The following is a 19906-nucleotide window of genomic DNA, read 5'->3' as shown; positions in this document are numbered from 1 at the left end:
AAATTGCCACGTGCAGTGCGTGGCGCTTGGTGTTTTTTTCTTTTCATTTCAACGAAAAATGGTCAAGAACTGAAGAAGTCTTCAACTTACTTGAGTTGCACTACAGTCCACAACCCCCAGCTCGCTGCTGCCAGTGCAGGTCTTTTCGCCGTGAGTTTGCCAATCTTCGTCTCCCCGGTCCCCGACCACTCCGCCTTTAGAGTATTGACCACTTACACCAGTCCACGTCTGCAGTGGATGCGGATCCCCCGCGGAGGAGGATTGCAGGGAGCACGTCCTGACACCAGTATTCGACTTTTCTTTTATTGCTATCAGTTCACAGCAACAACCGTACTCCGTAGACAACTTTTCTTCTCCGTTGCCTTCACTTGATGTACAGTATTTTATAACTAGACTTCATTTTCTACATCATGGAGATGCTCGGTTCAGCACCTGGAGGTATACCTGGTCTACCTGGCTCTGGAGCCCAGGCAATGTTAGGTGTTGGATCAATGCCCGAGTCAGACTCGATTAAATTGTTCGTTGGCCAAATTCCAAGGACAATGGAAGAGAAAGATTTACGGGAAGTTTTCGAACCGTACGGTGTAATATGCGATCTGAAAGTCCTGAAGGATCAGTTCACTGGTTTCCACAAAGGTAAAGCAATCTGTTTGTGATTCATTTCCCCTTTTATCCTTTACTCGTTGTGGGTACATTATTACAAATGAAATCAGGAAGATGCTCACGGGCCTATTTTTAATAATTGAAATCTGCGCACACTGTACAAAGCTTCCAACAACTTTTTTCCATGCTGGTGTTGACAGCAAAACCTAGTTCCCGTGATTAATACTATGTACTGTGTACTCTATGGCTGTTCTATGGTGAAACCTGTAACTAACGACCACCACATTGGTGCACAGAAAAGTGGTCTTTAGTGACAGGTGATCTTTACTTGGAGTTCTGCGACCGTGTGACCCTATAATTATGGACTCCCTACTCTTTCTGTGGACGGTAGCTGGGAGTCGTAGCTTCTAGGGAGACGGCATGATACCATAGTACAGTTGAACATCGATTATCCGACCACCTCGGGGCAGACAACTGTCAGGCGGTGTTCAGATAAGGCAAATGTTCCGGATAAGAAAAAAACTGTCACTCACACACTTTCAGTGGTTATTACCAGCCACACGACCTTTTTACTTTTTACTTTTCAAAATTTTCGTATTTTTTGAATGGCTCACTACATGCACAGTGCGTACTCTACGGCACGTGCGCCCAAAAAAACTGTTACGGATAATCGAATGGTCGGATAGTCGATGTGCGGATAATCGATGTTCAACTGTACTTGAAAAGATGTGCGTTTGGCCCCCATAGTTGGAAGTTCTATGTGATCTGTGTGGTTTATGCAACTGGTGATCGTGGTATACCGTATTTTTCCGGTTGTAAGTCGACCTTTTACGACTAAAAATAGGAGGAGAAAGGGTGGGGTTCGACTTACAACCGGGATTCGACTTATAACCGGGAACTGTCGGTATTCTACAAAAAATGACCTGCACTGCATGCACCATGTGTACACATTTTTGCCAGTTTATTGGCATTTTTCAAGGATTGGGACGGTATGCCCTCCAATATGGAATGTTTACCTGATTTGTTGATGTGTTAGTAGCAGGGAGTGGTTAGTAATGCTTCGTTGGGTGAAAACTTTAAAACGCAGAATTGAGACCTCCAGATACGGGGGTCGACTTACAACCGGTAAAATACGGTATTTGCGTGACTGGTACAACTTTTACAAATCTACAAGCAACTCTTGAACCTTTTGTACAACTTTGCTGCAAAGAAGGTCAAAATCGTATATCGGATGTCGTATTGTGAAAGTGGAGCCAAGCTCAACTTCTGCGGTGGGCCACTTGCAACAGTTGCATCTGTGAGATGGATGCGATTTGAGGATTTCCTGGTTTCCCAGACGTCACACCGCGCATCGCAGAAATGCTTCTGTGAATCCCACTGAAGCCACATCGTTTCACGTTCCAGTTGCCTGTGTTGTCTCCGTAGAGGATATGATATGAGTCCAACATACACTGCTGTCACTGGTCAGGGCAGTTCTACTGTACATGTAATGTACTTCTCTCTTGCTCAATACTATTCATATTTTGCAGCTCATTTCTTCTCAAAACAGTGAGATTTAGTAGAGAAATTTATAAAGAAAGAGAGCATACCGTATTTCCGCGCATATAAAGCCATGGCGTTATATCCGAATATAAGGCTACCCTCACTTATAAAGCCATGGCGTTCTAAGTGAACAAATTTCAATGTGGAGGAAGTTGCATCCGGCGTTAAAGGTGAGTTCAATTCTTTCAGTGAACCTACAGTAGCGGTGATTCTCTCTACATGTACCCATCCCCACTGTCACATGCCATACCGCCACCGCACCTTCACACAAGTTTGTATGCCACCTTGTACACAATAGGTTCACAATTTGAAGTTTTCAGGGAAAGTTGAAAGTACTGTAGAGGCAGAAAATTTTGTCGGTCAATACTTTCGTCCAACTCGAAAGAAAAGGAGTTCGTCCGGTTGAAAATTTCGTCCATGGATCATAAGAGTGTATAGAAAAGCTGGACAAATCGACATTAGTCCTACATTTAATTTAGTCCAAAAGCTCCTTGGACGAAAAAGACGAAATTAAATTCCAGACGAATATTTCTGCTTATACAGTATATGGATGCTCGACATGAACGTGCAACGGCACCATACGAGTACTCGAAGTTCATACTCTGCCGATTTTTTCATGTAAGCGTCTCTCACTTTTAGCGCCATGGCGTTAAAACCGAGGCTATTTTCTCCAAAAATTTGGTCCAAAACAGCGATGTTTCACCTATAACGCCATGGCTTTATATGCGCGGAAATACGGTATGAATCTAAAACAGATTCTTACGCTCTCTTTCTTTATAAGGTTCTTTTGTATTTGAGATTGATTTAGTGACGCTAATTTAGTACTTCCTGAAGTAGAGAGCACTATTTTGTGTTACTGGTGGAATCCTGATAATTCGAACCTCGAAATGCCAGGATAAAACTTCTAATTATCCAAACATGAGCCCACAACACAATATGTATGTCAAAATGCTCTCATGGTCACGCAGAGTTGCGCTATGGGCCTTAGACACAGATTTCACGGATACTGAACTGACCGACACAGCCCGCTCATGCAAACTGCACTGACCAGTACAGTGTACAGTAAACTTTGAATTACACTTTGCTAACTTTGAATTATCAGCACAAATCCCACACATTTTCTATGTAAGTGGAATCTGTGGGACTTCTAATTAACCGAACATGTCCAGTTCAAGGTTCGAATTATCAGAAATTGTTATGTGGGAATCGTATTGATAGAAATCGGTCCTGAAAAAACTTCTAATTAAGTGGTATGTTCGAATTAAGCCGTACTAGTATTCGAATTACTTGTATCAGTATTCCACCTGTACGTGTGTGCTTGAACAGCCACAGCCTTGATGCTGCGATGAATGTTTTTCCTAGTGTAAAAACAGCCATAACGTTTTCTTTGACAATGACCTTTACCTGCCATACAGATACTGTTGCATCAGTTCAGCAAAGTTATTGTTTTGGTAAAAAGGACCCCGTTAGATCTGAGTAGCTCTGCCCTGGGTTTGTCTATCTTTGCTCTGGGAATCTTGACCCGACTAATTGATCGCAATTGGGTGCATCCTGTGTGTCTGGATCTGGATATGCGAAATGATTACAGTCCAACCCAATTCAAAGATGTTCTTCCCCATGTTTTGCATATCAGTTAGAAGTTCTAGTATGGTGCATGACTGAGCTGCAAGTATTATTCTGCCGTGATTTTCCAGGATGCTGCTTTGTGACGTATCAGACAAGAGCTCAAGCCGACCGTTGTATGATTGAACTACATGATAAGAGAACCCTGCATGGAGTGAGTCACAGTGATTGGCCTTGTTTGTTGTGCTACCTGTCCACTACCTGTCCACATGCTTGCACATTTGATGGGGATGGTCATTTCTAAGTTCAAAGGATTACTGTCACCACCTGAGTTTGTACCAGGGGCCTTTGCTGTTGGCCAGTGATGTTCTACTACATGTAGTAGCCATTTTTCGCCTTGTGTTTTCACTGTTCTCTACTGTGCAGTACACACATACCTATATGCAGGGTAGACCCAACAGAATATCAAGTTATACATTCCATGGGATTGTGTAGTACTGGTAGTAGTCACTATCTTCCAGGGATTCCTAAGAAGTAGACATTCCAGACTGCAGCGTTAGTGGAGTGTACGCGGTCTCTCTCTCTCTCTCTCTCTCTCTCTCTCTCTCTCTCTTTCTCTCTCTCTTTCTCTCGCTCTCTCTCTCTCTCTTTCTCTCTCTCTCTCTCTCTTTCTCTCTCTCTCTCTCTCTCTCTCTCTCTCTCTCTCTCTCTCTCTCCGCACACCGTGACCATGCCCACTTGTAGCGATGATACCGTCACAGCTCGGCGTGTACACACGTATACACATACAAGCGCGCATCCACACGCACGCACTCACTGGGGCTACAGAGACACACTCACTGGTGCTTGGCTGCAGGCTGCAGCGGGGCACGTGCACTAACTTTCTCTGTGTGCTTGTCATGATTGTGACGTGCGGCTGCGCGCCTCTTTGGTTTATAGTCGTAGTCTTAGTGCCGTTGTCTTGTCCAGTTTGGTAGATGGCCTGTCCCGTTTTGTCGTGCATGCCGCTCCCTCGTTGCCTTGCGCCTGTTGTGTGGCTCTACACATGCGTGCATGTGTGTGCTGTGTACCTGTGTGGCTATATGTGTTGCTGCATGTCGTGTAGATGAATCGTGCACTTCAAGTCAAGCCAGCAGATGAAGGCAAGCCTGGTAAGGTGCATAGTATATGCTATGCTTCGATGTTAGTACCGTAAAGTACCGCGAGAGCACCCAGGCTTTATTTTACAGCCGGGGAGAAGAAGATTGTGAAGTAGAGCCCACGCCGTTTGTGCGGTGTGAGAACCTTAGTGTGCTATAGTCACACTCAGCATGTTCTTGTATGGGGCTCCAAAATAAACTTACTAAGTACGAATTAGCCGCACGTCCTGCAATGTGTATACAAGATACGTGTCGTATGATCTACAGACAGAGGGGCATCACCTCTAAACCCGACCACGCATGGAGCAAATGATGGGTGCTCTCGTGGTACTTAACGGTATACGAACACTCAGATAGATTTCTAAGTACAGTTGCGCTCACTGAAATCCGACCCAAAGTGCAAAGCTGGTGCCCTGGACCAGTTCCGATTACATCATTGTGGGTGTACATGTGTACGTCCAGCCGCATTCATTCCACTGCCAGGGCGTCAAGGGCCGTGCAAGTTGAGGGCGCCAGTTTTGCACATTGGGTCGGATTTCAGTGAGCGCAACTGTAGTAACAACTAGGCGATGTTGCTACTTCCAAATGTATCTGAGTGTTAGGCGACGACGAACGAATAATATCAAGAGTACATAACCCCCCAGAGTGTGCAACGCCTGATCCAGCTCTGCATAGGGTCTTGGTCGAGCGGAATCGGATCTTTGCGTCATAATACCGTACACATCTGAGGGGAACCCGGGGAGTCGCGGGTACTCTTGGATCAAAAACAATGGTGCCCTGCCTCGAGACCGGCCTTGCGCTGGTGTGAAGTGTACGCATGACATCAGAAGATCCGATTCCGCTCGACCAAGACCCTACACAGAGCTGGATCGGCGTTGCACACTCTGGGGGGTTATGTACTCTTGATAATATCCTATTCTCCGTCTAGTAGGCGTCTACCAGTGATGCACTTCTAAGGTTCCTTGTGTGCTCCCTCTCTCTCCCTCTCCCTCTCACGTGTATACCTTGTATTCTGGGTTCGGCCACTACAGGGAAGTTATAGCATCTAGGGAGATGACACAGGCGTGTGGGGCAAGAAGTGATGCAGGCTTCGCTCCCAGGGTACCCGTTTCAGTAGCCCGTTAGGGTGGGGCTCATTTATGCACACTCACATACGGCATCCCAGAAGTGAGCTGTTTTGGGTTCAGCTGGTCACGATCGTGTGTTGCATAGTAATGCCCATAGCTTTGAGTGCTAAGATCTCGGGATGTGTCCTTTAAGTTATATGTTACGACTCCTTGGTCACTGCATACTGCTTGCTAGTTCTCGTGCTCATGTCATTTCGATAGATTCAGTACAGTGTCATAGTCAGTGTGTGAGGTGACTGCATGTCCAGTCTTTCTGTAGCAATTTTTTGTCCGCTTGTGTTTCGTTGTTTCGGTTGATGATGTACAGAGAACCGAAAACTCTTTATTGGCATGCTTTCAAAGTCGGTTGATGAGAATCAACTGAGATCAATGCTGGCTCCCTATGGCACCGTGGAGGAGTGCAATATTCTCAAGGATGAGCATGGTGTGAGCAGATCATGTGGCTTTGCTCTGCTCTCATCCAAGCAGCAATGTCTAAATGCAATCCGGTCTTTGCATAACTCCAACACCATGCCGGTAGGTTCTGGTCCTCTGTTCGACTGCTGTTTGGGGTTTTTAATATATATTTTATAATTGACTATATTCAACCTATGAATGACCATGTCCTAAGCTTTGCGGTGGGCCTGATGATCTACTCACCTCTCACTGTGCACGCGTCCATTCCAAATTATGTTGCATATCGTTTTTCAATCCTTTGCTGCTGCTGTTGTGCAGGGTGCAAAGTCACCACTACAAGTCAAGTTTGCTGACTCGGAGAAGGATCGCCAAGCACGCAAAATCCAGAAGGCAGGTGGCAACATGTTTCCTGGAATGATGCCCTATGTAGGCGGTGCTGGTGGTGGTGCCGTGGGACAGAGCACTTCAGCTGCTGCTGCTGCAGCTGCCACTAACCCACTAGCTATCTACCAACAAATTGCTGCCCTTCAGTCACTATTGACTGGTTCATCTGCCACTGGTGCTGGCAATGGCGCCAATGGGCCTGCTGCAGCGGCTGCAGCTGCTACTTCAGCTTCTGACCCAAGTATGTACTGCTTATGGGCTTTGATATTGGCAAGTGTGTGTGTGTGTGTGTGTGTCTGTGTGTGTTGGGGGTGGCAATGTTTCAGATTCTTCGAAAGTTTGTGTGCATATTATTTCAATGCTGTTGACTGACAGCTTCCTAAATACCGTAGTGTATTGTATTAAAGCCTGATTTTCAAGATACACTGTCCGCACATAAGCCTGGTTTTAGTGTTGATGTACATAGAAATACCTGTCTTGTATAGAAACCTGTCTCATATAGAAGCCGGCAAAATTTCCCTAAAAAGTCATAAAGGCCATGGTAAAAAAAATAGTTGATTCTCAGGTCATGAGCCTGTGAAAATCGGTGCGAGCGAGCCATTTTTTTGTTTTATTTCCCACTATTTTTTTATTTCCAAAGATAGGGCCGGTCACACATATGTACATGGTCACATGTTCATAAATTCAGGCCATGGCCAGGGAGTAGAAAAATACCGGTATTTTACTTCTCCCTGATTCATGCCTTTCGCATTGACCGTTTTCATTCGCACATATGCATGCATAGAAATAAAAAAAATTGTCGGCGCGCCGCCAAAAACCGGTGCGCACGTACTGGAGAATCAAGGATAATTTTTACTATGGCCTAAACCGTGGCTTTTATACACGACTTTACCGTACCCTTTCAAATGACTGACTAGGATTGGTTTCTTCTTTTCTTTTTTTCATGCCTGGTCCTCGGTGTGCAACGGTGGACGAAGAATGACAGTGGTTCTTTCTCGGCGGTTTTCGTACCGGGCACGCATTTTGGCCGTCAGCCGGCTCAATGTGTACCTTTGGTTGAATCTTGTCTTTGTGTTGTTGCAGCTGGACTCACGAACATCGCTCTCTATCAACAACTCATGGGTGGCGGTGTACCCCTAGCCCAGAACATGGCCCAGCCTGGTCATCAGTATCCACAGCAAAGAGAAGGTACTTACATACCGACTTTTCCGGAGTAGAAGCCGCACTTTAAACACCAGTAATTCTCCCATAAATAGTCGATGGTGCAGCTTATACAACTATGGTCAGAATAACAGTGACAAATGTGGTTGCTGTCTGCATTTCGTGAAAAACCTGTCCGCGGCTTTTACTCCAGAAAGTACGGTAGGAAATTGGCAATGCACTTACTGCCACTAACACCTACTCTTGTACATACAGTGGGACTTTAGGAAGAGTAACCTGGACATGATATACTATGGGATACTTTTAAAGTACAAGTAACTGTTTTCAGTCCATTCATAGTAAACTGGCACCTTAACGTTTTTGTGTCTCCCACGTATAGTTGTAGACACCGTGAAAACAACAGCACCCAACTCAAATTCCCTGCCATTTCAGCAAATTGTATTCAAAGATTCCAGGTGGCTGAAATAATTATTGTGAATGATGGCCGCAGTGTGCTAACCCGTATAAACGGTGTGCCTAGCAGTTTATTGCCTCCAGAGCCACTCTCTTCTTGCTTGCAAGTTTGGCCGAGCAAAGCAAACTCGTATTCTCCACTGATCTCCAATGTGGCAGTGTCTGGTTGTGTATTGTTTGGGTGTTTGTCTGCAGGGCCTGATGGAGCCAACCTCTTCATCTACCACATCCCTGCTGAGTTTAGAGATGCCGACTTAGTGCAGATGTTTGCTCCCTTCGGGTCCATTTTGAGTGCGCGTGTTTTCATCGACAAAGCTACCAATCAGAGCAAGTGTTTTGGTAAGTCTGTACTGACTGCAGCACTGCACCACTGCACTGCTTACGGTATAAAGTACTGTCACTGGCGCTGGGTGCACTAACTGCAATCATGTTCACTGATCTGCAGAAGCTTGTGTTCTTCATGACTACAGTCTGTTTCAAAAAGATTAGCAATCCTGGCGATCGCCCGGGGAGTTTGCCGTATGAGCGCTCGAGCGCTGGCTGGAAAATTTCACTGTGAACTCGAAGAAATATTCCGCGCGAAAGCATGAAAAATGTCAACTCACTGACGTCGATACATGCACGTCTGGTTTACAACAAACGAGTTCTTCCTCGTATCGATATGGAGTCAGAGAGAACATGTCGAAAGTGTGGTAAATTTTGACGAGCGGGATGCGTCCCAATTCGTTTTGTGACCAAATAGATTCTTTGAGCTGCCGCGGATGCAATTTACTCTCACGATGTAACGAAAACGGCATCGACACAGACTCATTCCCAAGGCCATGATGTGGCAAAGCTATCCGTGTAACTTTGACGACATTTTGAGAAAAGCAGACGCCTGTGAAAGCTGATAGAAGACGGCGTTGACTCTTAAATTCAAATATATTGGCGATCTTGAAATACAGTTGCGCTAACTGAAATCCGACCCAATGTGCAAAACCGGCGCCCTCAACTTGCACGGCCCTTGACGCCCTGGCAGTGGAATGAATGCGGCTGGACGTACACATGTACACCCACAACGATGTAATCGGAACTGGTCCAGGGCGCCAGCTTTGCACTTTGGGTCGGATTTCAGTGAGCGCAACTGTACTAAAATAATTCTCAAATAGAAATCGATCGATGTGCCGGTGTATTCAACAACACGTAGCTACAGCGCAATGACTTCCGTGTTCACAACTTCACATGGCGTGAGCCAGTCAAGTGTTAGTCAGTTCGACAGGAAACGCGAGCTCCAACAACAAGTCGTTTGGCGCAGCCACCTTCTTTGTCTTGCAACTTACCAGCGTGATCACCAAAACAATGAAAAAATGATTGACTTGAAGATTTGTTGGGATTTGAACTCACAACTTCATGGTCAGCAGACAGCATTCAAATCCACAAGGCCAAAAAGGAAGGGATAAATCGTGGGTTTTGATAACAAATCGATACTGGCTTCCAGGGCAAATTATAAACCATGGGAAAAGGCCAGAAACCTGGCCGAAATTCTAACTCCTTCAAGCCTGATTCATACTTCATCTCGCGTACGGGAAACCCGTCGCGCGATGGGTTTCCCGTACGCGAAATAGTTGAGCTCAGATCAACTTTTTCGCAACGCGTTTCCCGTACGCGACATGAAGTATGAATCGGCCTTAACGGTTGGTCCAATTGTTCCGAAACCTTCACAGAACAATTTGCCGTGCCCTAACAAGCCATGTTATGTACTTTGTTGTCCAAATTTCCCTTATCTTCATACTTTTCAAGACCCAAACCTGATTGCTAATCTTTTTGAAACAGACTGTAGTATTGTCCAGCCAATGCTGCTCTGCTCTTGCAATAGTGGAACACAGAGGCTACATGTGTGCACATGTTTGGGTTGAAGTGTGCTTTTTTTTATAGGTTTAGCAGACTTATTTGCCGATTTCTTGTTTGTCTTGCTCTGTTCAGGTTTTGTAAGTTACGACAACGCCACATCAGCTGCAACTGCAATTCAGTCTATGAATGGCTTCCAAATTGGAACCAAGCGCCTCAAGGTGTCACTGAAGCGTGGCAAGGACGCCAGCAGACCGTACTAATTACGAAATGTAGTACTCAGTTCTACACCAATCAGAGCGGCTAGATGAAAGGCAGCTGTCGCTGTGTGTGTGTGTGTGTTTGTGCCCCCTATATATCACTTATCATGAAACCTGGATGTTGTGACGTTAGTCGTGGAGTTGTGCTCGTTCCAGTGTCTTGTGTTGTTGGTCCTTGTTGGCGCGTGCGTGGTGTGTTGGTGCTGGTGCTCTCTTGTTTCAATGTTTGCTTGTATGTGTGCATGTGTTGTGTTGCTCCACTGGTAGGTAGTACTGGTGGTGCTGGTTGGTGGCTGTGCGTGTGTTGTTCCACTGGAAGGTGGTGCTGGCTAGTGCTGGTTAGTGACTGCAGTCGCATTGCTCTCTTGTGTTGTAGTTGTGCTTATACAGGACGTGTTTCTGGCTGTCTCGTCTGTTTCCGTTTCAGTGGTTCTTATTTTATGTGTTTCTTCCTCGTGCAGTGAAGTCTAAAGCTTATTTTTATAGCCATTTTGCCCTCTGTTTTTTGTGTTAAAATCAGCGACGCATATCTCGCTCTCCCAGTCGCTCAATATCTGAGTACCTGCTAATGTTGAGAGTAACTTTTCTCCCTTTCTATTTGTTTCTGCACCTCGTTAATATCCGTGCTATTAATTACGCTTCAGTTAAATTGATTATGTGCAGCAGATGATTGTGTCTTGTTTCTGATATTGTCTCTCCTTTCATTCTCTCGCTTTCTTCTTTGCTTTTTGTTGTTGTGGCAACTGAAAGCAGGTGTTATGAATTTGTGTTGGAAATCCAGAAATTCAAGTCATTGTCTTGTGAGGCTAATGATCAGTGAGTGTATGTGAAGAGCAGAGTTGCACCGCGCGTATCTGCTCTTGCCTCTTATAGGCTATTCGTACTACGTTACAATACGCGTCACGTTTTGGAATACGACGTACTGGCAGACGTCGTTTTCATGCAGATGTATTCATACAGGCACGTATACGCTTTTCGTACAGCTGTGCGCGCAGCTTCTTTTGGACACAAACAGCTGGGAACGACAGAACGAACGTCGGTGCAGGGGTCTGGATACGTCGTCTACGTTTTCGTATCAGGGGTACGATTTTCCCGCCACGTTCCATGTTGTCATGGCTATCCAGGCGAAAACGTCACGTACTCCACGTTTTGGGCGTGAATGGCCCATTATCCTGGTAGGAGTAAATACCAGTAACCATCACCCCCCCCCCCCCCCCCACTACATGTAGCCCCATATAATAATTATTATAAACACTGGACATGGATACTGGATATTATAACTGTACTCAGTAACTCTTTACATTTTACAGGCTATGTTTTGAAGTTGATTGTTCCAACTAGGAACACACGCTTCTTGCCGAACTTGACACTTGACTGACTCACGACTGCCATCCGGAGCACACGAGGAGCACGCCGCACCTTCCACTCGGCAAACCTGCATGTTTATGGCTATGTTTTATTATTAATATTATTGTAAAGCTTTCCTTTTGATCTTGTCTCTTATTGTTGTGTACTTTCCACATGTAGCCCTGCGGCCTGGTGCAACTGAGGCGGAGGGTGGGGGTACAGTAGCACCACCCCCCCCCCCCCCCTCTACTTGTAGCCCTAGCCTAGGCCTGGTCCAACGGTGTAGTGGGGGGGGGGGGGGGGGTTACAGTGCAATGATATAGGGCTGAAACGATTATACCGAATAATCGAGTACGAGGTGATTCGTCATTATTTAACACGAAAGTAAAAAAGCCTTCCGTAGGGTTCGAGGTGCGAATCTTTCCATTTCTTCCTCCAAAAATGTAATACTGATGTCCTTAGATTGCAATGGTGGGTTGTTCATGCACATATTCCTTGGTGTTGGGAAGCAGGGGGAAGTTGAAAAATGGCAGTTTTCCGCATATTATTTGTTGTGGTCATTTCTTAATATCATGGCAAAATAGGCCTTAGCAGCACAATTTCAAGTCAGTTTTCAATAGAAAGAGACCCTACGTATCCAGGATGGTCCAGCAAGACTGGATCAAGATCATGTTGATCCAAATACAAGCCATTCAAGCTCCCATAGCAGTAGGTGTATCACCCTGATTTTATATGCAATTGTGATCAACATCTGTTAGTAAATTCAGTAATCTGTCCCTCCAGGAAATCGCGATTCCACGGATGCAACAAATTTCGCGATTTTGGCCCAAACCCGCGATTTTCAGCAAAATCCGCGATTTCCCGCGTTTTTTGTTGTTTTCTGCACTACATCTCACATTGTTATGCACTTTTCACGCAGTTCTTTCCATGATCCTAGGGTATTTGCACAGTACGACTCCCGAGTAGATATACGATGCATCAAATTTCGTGATTTGGCCCAAATCCGCAATTTTCTGCAAATAATTTCGCGAATTCCTGGCAAGTTCTGCATCATTCCGCACATTTCGTCGCATTTTTTGTTACCTTCTGCCGCAATTTCTTGCGCAAATTTTCGGGAGTTTTTTCCGCAAATTCCCGCAGGGACAGAGTAATTGCCAATGTGTGGCCATTACCAGGGCCAACACACCCCATTCCTCCTTCCCAGGCGTCGTTTCCAGTATGTATCTATCATATGCTTCCTTTTCAGCTAAATATATTGTCACTGGAGGTTGAAACCAGCGGCTATGACTCTCTTAGACTCTATTTTACCGTGAACATCGCGCACATGCAGACTGAAAGCTCTTGCAATGTCACTTCCTGAAGGAATATCAGTCTCAATTTTGGAGGCGAACTTGACAGAACATTGACAATGGCAATGGCAAAAAGAAATTTGACGTGACTTTTTGCAGGCGCTGGCAATGAGATATTTTACCGATTTGTTAAGAAATGACGCAATGTTAAAAAATTACGAATCACCTCGTACTCGTTTGATAACTCTAACGATCGAGCAATCGTTTAGATTACCGATTACGATTATCTAGTTACAGTGGAGGAGAGTTACTCTTAACTCGTTTCCATATGTCCTTTTCCTTTCTACTTTTACTGGCTCAATACCCGAGTTTCAGATTACGATTATTTTGCGTTTTTTTAATTTGTGTCCAGAAAGTACTGTAAACCCTCGTTTTGTGAAGTAAGTTTGAATCAGTTTCCGCTGGGAGTATGCAGTTGCCAGGGGTATGGTTCACGTTCTGAGGTTAAATTGACTTCAAAACTGCCATGTTTCGGAGCTACCCTTTCACTAATGCAGATTTGTTGGTATTATGAAGGCATAGTTTGAGGAAACAGAGTAATGTTTGCACTGAATTATGACTCTATTTGCTAACGATTATAATCGATTACTCGAAAGAGTAATCGATACGTGAAAATCCACGATCGTTTCAGCCCTATATAAAATTGATTATGTACATAATTATCTGCGCTACCCCCGACATGTAGCCCTAGGCCCTGCGCCGCCTGGTGGGGTGGCGTATACAGTCATGTAGATCTACCTGTTTGTCGAGTCTGCTCCCTGCTCCTCCCTCCTCGGACGTGTTCCGTAGCTTCTATACTGGAAGATAGCTACTGAACTAACGACTCACACACAAGTACACTGTCCTTTGTGAGAGTCCTTAGCTCAGCAGCTATCGGAATACATAGTCATAGTCATTGTACATTCTGCTGATCATGCTCCGTCTGGAAATCTTGCGAGCGAAAGAGGTCCGGTGCCAGCATAGTGAAATACCAAAACCCGGTGCTACATACTCGTTGTAGCTGTATCATGCCATGCACTTACATGTAGTTCTAGCTACGGAAATCTTCTTCGCAGGCATGTACACGTGTACTGCTAGTGTGCAAGAATGATCAGATTAGTAAATTGGTCTTTATCAATATTCAATAGCCATCCGTTACAACTAGTAGCGCGGCTAGTAGGCGGCAGTATTGAGAGTATCGGCACAGCACTATTGGGAAACTGCTCTCGGGGGCTGGACCGCGTACCGTGGCTCTTTATCTGGGCAGTGGGTAGCTAGCTATCTGTCCGGTTCCCAACCTTGGGAGGCACGATGATTTGCAGCACCAGGCATCGATAGAGCGAAGTGGCAAATGGGCGTCCATGGCGAATATCATCATTTCCACTGGCTACTTAGCTATTAAACTAATAAAGTAATAGAGTCTACTGGTCTGGAGTCGAGAAAACGATGATACACACGGCACTCCTGTCTACGCTGTACTGCCACCCTAACCAGAAGTTGGAGTCTTTTGAGCAAGTCCGGCTGCCACGACTTTGAGGTCAAGGCCCGGTGAGTCATGCAACCAGGCGGACGGACAGCTGAGCTGGGCTAGGGCTAGCGACACAGTCAGTAGGTCTACTCAGTAGCATCAAGAGCACATGGTTTAATGTTATGTACTCTTGGCTTGAGCTTGAGAAATAAACTAAACGTTTGGTGGACGTAACTAACTTGGTCAATCGGCATGGCACTCACTCAGCGAGATCAGCCTCTCACTAGCATTTTACATGCACATGTATGTGCATGTCATGATGTAACATGTAATTACTAGAACGTACTTTTTAAAATTACTAAACTAAAGGCTAGTAAAGCACGTGACTAGCCAATGGTTAGTTTAGTAACGTATGTAACTGTTGTTTGCAGTAAGTTGCATCACCATTCTTACAAGACATGCCGGAACATCACAGTCATATGCATGTACTTGGAAGTACTGAGTACGACACTGATTATGTACATGTACGTCATGCACATGTACTAACGTTACTTTGTTATTTGTTAACTATTACTTGTACAGTGGTCCCTCTATAATCCGGCACCATTTGTGCCACGAAAATCTGCTGGATTAGGGAGGGTGCTGGATTAACAAATCTGATTTACTGCTGCAATGTGCGTGAAGAGGATATTTTGGCTACTGAAAATTGTGCTGGTTTATCGAGGGTGCTGGATTATAAAGTGCCGGATTAGAGAGGGACGACTGTACAATGTATTTTAAAAGGCTATGTGTTTACTTGTAAACGTTCACAGACTCAGTACATGTTCTGAACATGTTCCTGGTACGGTGTGCATGGCATGGCCCTGTAGCTGTCACTTCGCTTGTCACTCACGATCACAGATACTGGTAACAAAACAGAGGGATACTATTCACAACATAACAAACCCAGTACTGTACGAATGCATGCACGCTGTAGACTGCCGCTATTCGGTCTACACCATGCATGCAGGGAGTCGTGTCCAAAGGAAATGACTATGAAATCGTATTGTTGCAAGGACGCAAGGACCACTACATGACGATTGTACATGTATGGAGCCGGTTCAATCCATTGAGGGCCCAATGGCAATGATGTCAATGACTCAATGAGTCATTGTGTCTTGAAGAGTCACCACTGAGCTATGTGACTATGTGAGTATGTCCATCGGAAGAAAGGACTACTTCGAAGTACAAAGTACAATTATTACAAGTTTAATTAATACATGTAGTTACAAAATACTGGGAGACTTGTAGTGAGAGCAAGAGTAGATCTACTCTTGCCTTGGTGAGAGCCATTATCATGCTAATGGTCACATCATTGTTATCATTATGATTGTGTCAGCACTGACTCAGCAGTACAGACAGGTACAATACAGTCATGCACTGGCACTGTGCCAGTCTGCCACTGTGCCAGTCTGCTACATGGCTACATGCGCTAGGGCTCTTTTGACACAGCCTTTATTCTCTGCTACTGAGTACTAGTACACTGTACTACTACTGTCATGTACTAGTATGTCACTTGTCAGTATGAGTATGACTGTGCTAGCTCATGCACACAATGCATGTGTCACGATTGCCAATCATTGACATGTCATTGTGCCTCCGCCTAGTCTCGTGATCCACAGTGCGAACTAAGAATAGTGATGTAGACTACTATTGTAGTATGCGACATCGGCGGTGAAGAAGGTGTCTACTCCGAACGTCGGAGCTCTCGCTTCCTGCCGACTGTAACTAAACGTGACACTAACTAATTGAGTGACTGATCATGAGTCACGGCTGCGTCTGGACTCTGGAGCACGCGAGTCGCGAGAAGCCCGTCGAACCTTCTTTAGTAGTCTAGATACAGTGCAAGGCGGTCGGGTGCCAGACGGCGAGGCTTAGCGTGGACGGGGTGGCCATCATGTGACTATGCGGTGTGTCACATTGTGCTTGACAGGCGAGTCACCAGTGGTCGGTCGGACAAGGTCAGGAAACTCACTCAGCAGGGCAGAATACTCACTAGGGCTATCAGTGTCCAGCAGGTTGGTAGCGGAGGTGCTGACATCCGAGGCGAATCCGACAACGGCAAGTTGAGTAGTGGAGTCCCGCAGACATCTGGCGGCCAGGTCGACAGTGAGTTGGAAGTGGCCAAGGAAATCCGCACCCAGGATCGGATAGCTGACGTCAGCAACGACGAAGACCCATTTGAAAGTGCGTCGGAGACCTAAGTCTAAATCTAGCAGCTGCTGACCGTACGTGGCGATGCTGCTCTGATTCGCTGCACGGAGACGAGGACTATTGCGATGAACACGACGAGACAGAGTTACGAATGACGGAGGAAGAACACTGACGGCGGCGCCGGTGTCGACAAGGAACTCGACGGACTGGGAGCGATCCTTGACGAATAGGAGGCGACCGGTAGCGGTATTCGAGGGGCCAACCACACTAGCGGTCGCGACTAGTGGCTGGCCTTCCCGTTTCCCGACAGGAATCGGCAGGGGTCTCGGCATTTGTTCGCCTTCGCACCGAACGCACGGTGATACCAGCAAAGGTCGTCGTGATTGTCACGGCCGGGAGACCTGGAGGCACTTGGGTGGCGTGACGGTGGCCCGGGACTACGCTCTCGTTGGCGGCCACGCTGGGAAGGGGCACCGGTGTCACGGGTCATCACATTCACAGCGGACGTCAGCTTGGCGAGTTCAGCTCGGAGCTGGGCCATCTCAGCCCTGTCAGCGGTGCAGGCCTGTTCCGCATCTGTGGACGCTGTAGATCTACATGATAAGGCCGTATACGTACTAGACCGAGCAGGGCTAGGGGCTTCACTCAGAGTGTGAACACTTGTACCGGTGAGTGGGGTTGAGCACGTGCTTTCAACCACCTTGTCAGCAAGCGCTGCAAGTTCGTCCAGGCTGAGGCTTGCAGGTGTTGCAGCCAGAATCAGGCGGACCGTCACGGGCAAACGCTGTACAAATAGCTCGCGCAGGATAGTTGGGTCTAGAGACTTACTGCCCAAAAGCTGTTGCATGCGTCGGAGGACGCGACTTGGTCGGCTGTCCCCGATGTCGGCTGTTGAGAGTAGCTCACGCAACCGTGCCTGATCGGACTTTTGTGTGCGTGCGGTGAGCGCCTCTTTCAGGACTTGGTACGGCTCCTCGGCTGGCGGCGCTAGGAGCAAGTCCCGAATCTCAGCGGCGTATTCAGGAGCCAGCGAACTCACGACGACATTATACTTGGCCCGCGGGTTGGTGATGCGATGGTGGGCAAAATGCGCTTCTGCCTGTGCAAACCAAAGCTGCGGATCGCCGGGCCAGTACTGCGGCAGTCGGAAGGTGATGGCAGACACCGGACGGTCCGGTGCGTCGTGTTGGTCGTTGCGGGCGAGTGGTTGGTTTTGGGCCGGGGCGGAGGAGCTAGCGGCAGCTGAAGCTCCAGAGGCGGAAGCGGAAGAACCATCGTCGCTGGACATATTGCACTTTACTCACGTCGGGGGTCACCAATTTAGTAGTCTAGATACAGTGCAACGAGTGTTAGTTTCCAAGATCTTTACAAGACTGGCGAACACTAAATGTCATGAAGAAAGTGAAGAGAAAGGAGGTTTATATAGGAAAGAGATTGTGATAGAAGACTGTGCAATGAAGTTTGTTGTTTTGTTAGATATCTGACGTGTGCTGTTTGGAAGAAGTGTTTGGATGCAAACAGAACTTACAAGAGATGAGTAAAGACTACTTTTCTACAATAGCGTTGTAGGCGAGGAGTGCGTAACATCAAAAGATGTCGTAATGTGTATTGGAACTATGCTAGCCAAACATTACGTAATTATTATGGTAGCGAAGTACGTGTAGTAGGTATTACAATGTGTGCGAGAGTATGGTGAATCAGTGTTTGTGATGATGAGGAAAATATGACGTGTACATGCAAACAAATGATGATGTCATGATGCGAGAACGTCAGAGACGCTACACTTCCACCAGTTCCACTCGGCAAACCTGCAAGAAAGCCGCATCATTCATGATCTTTATCACTCCTTGCGGCTCAATACACGCGGGGCACCCTTCACCAGGTGAGCTTAATAATAATAATAATAATTCGCGGGATTCGCGTTGGCATCGCTTGAATGTTCAGAAACACACAAACTAGGCTTCGCCTCCGCAGGCGACCACTATGCCTATGCCTTGTACTGTTTGGTTAGGCTAATGTAAATTTTGCTCCAAGAGTACTGCATTTGTAGCGACCTCGCTGCATGACGTCAGCTCCCTCACCAGATATACGCATGCGCATGACACATTTCTTTCTCTTTGCTCTAAAATAAACAACAACAATTAGACAAAGTTGCCCTCTCCTCGGAGTTGTAATTTATTAGGCCCCAGGGTGGTATGTCCCGGGATTCATCTGTCTCCCCCGTGAACAGATACGACCTCTGCCATCCTGGGTGCCTAAATTGGTGACCCCCGACGCTGCGCTCGCGGAGCATTATAGTATTTTGACTTTCCGGATTTGGGAATTTGTGGTGCCTCTCGCCGCCCACCCGCCCTCGGCACACCTGGAGCTGCTGCGGACTACGCCCTCCTGCCGCCGCCATCCGTCGTCATGCTGCTTCCGCCCGTCAGCCTGCCAGCCATCACTGGTTTTCGCCGCAGTCCGTTCTTCCGTGCACCGCATTCTGGCTGCCTGTCAATCACCGGCTGTTGACATTAAACTTGAGCCTCAACATCCGCACCTCACCGCCTGGACCTGGAGCAGCTGTGGAGCAAACATTATGCTTGTAGTGCTTTCGGAGCCAAAAGGCAAAACATCACTACGGATACCAACTTTTATAGCTTAAGATTCTTTGCATCGATTCATTTGCCTGTTTGTTGTTGTCGTCGTCGTCGTCGTCGTCGTTGCTGCTGCTGCGGTTGTTGTTGTTCTACATGACACTTCTAGCGTTCTGTTGCGCGTACTTGCGCGTACTTGTAATATGTACTTGGTTTTGAAGTGAAGCTTTGCCTTTGGTCGTGACATCTTCAATGATCTTGTGTGGTGAGGGTGAAGAATGGGTATCTGGACTACAAAAGAACCTAGGAATCGGAACTTCTCAGAAGCTCGTAGCATCGTCATCTTTTGTCGCAGTCCAGGCTAGCCTAGCCTGGCCCTGGTCTGCAAAACGCACACTGCAGCATGCAGTGCAGGCTGCAGCTAGGCCCCGTGTGCCGGAATGTTTTTGAGCATTTTCGGTACCATCCTCGAACCCAGCACTTTGGGCTCGTGATGCAGCATTTTGGGGGAAACGGAGCACTTGGCCGTTGTGTATCAA

At 46.6% G+C, this 19906-nt stretch overlaps 3 protein-coding genes across 3 annotated transcripts in view; 1 reads left to right on the top strand and 2 right to left on the bottom strand.

Annotated features, from left to right (window-relative positions):
* The window catches only part of LOC135825383 (tripeptidyl-peptidase 2-like), a 138919-nt gene that overhangs the window by 106831 nt on the left and 12182 nt on the right, over positions 1-19906 (bottom strand). The gene's annotated exons all lie outside the window — the stretch shown is intronic.
* LOC135825459 (CUGBP Elav-like family member 6) lies at positions 50-11244 on the top strand. Its single transcript, XM_065338149.1, has 8 exons — positions 50-636; positions 3840-3922; positions 4814-4859; positions 6282-6490; positions 6689-6995; positions 7838-7942; positions 8564-8707; positions 10331-11244. Exons 1-8 carry the CDS (start codon positions 411-413, stop codon positions 10456-10458), a joined length of 1248 nt encoding a protein of 415 aa, XP_065194221.1. The 5' UTR covers positions 50-410; the 3' UTR covers positions 10459-11244.
* On the bottom strand, positions 17072-18079 carry LOC135804594 (uncharacterized). The gene has a single exon (XM_065318498.1). The coding sequence runs from the start codon at positions 18077-18079 to the stop codon at positions 17072-17074; it is 1008 nt and encodes a 335-aa protein (XP_065174570.1).

This window comes from Sycon ciliatum, chromosome 1 (assembly GCF_964019385.1).
Source record: "Sycon ciliatum chromosome 1, ocSycCili1.1, whole genome shotgun sequence".
Classification (NCBI taxonomy): Eukaryota; Metazoa; Porifera; class Calcarea; order Leucosolenida; family Sycettidae; genus Sycon; species Sycon ciliatum.
The sequence above is the reverse complement of the archived record's forward strand: the minus strand, read 5'-3'. Positions and strand labels throughout refer to the sequence as shown.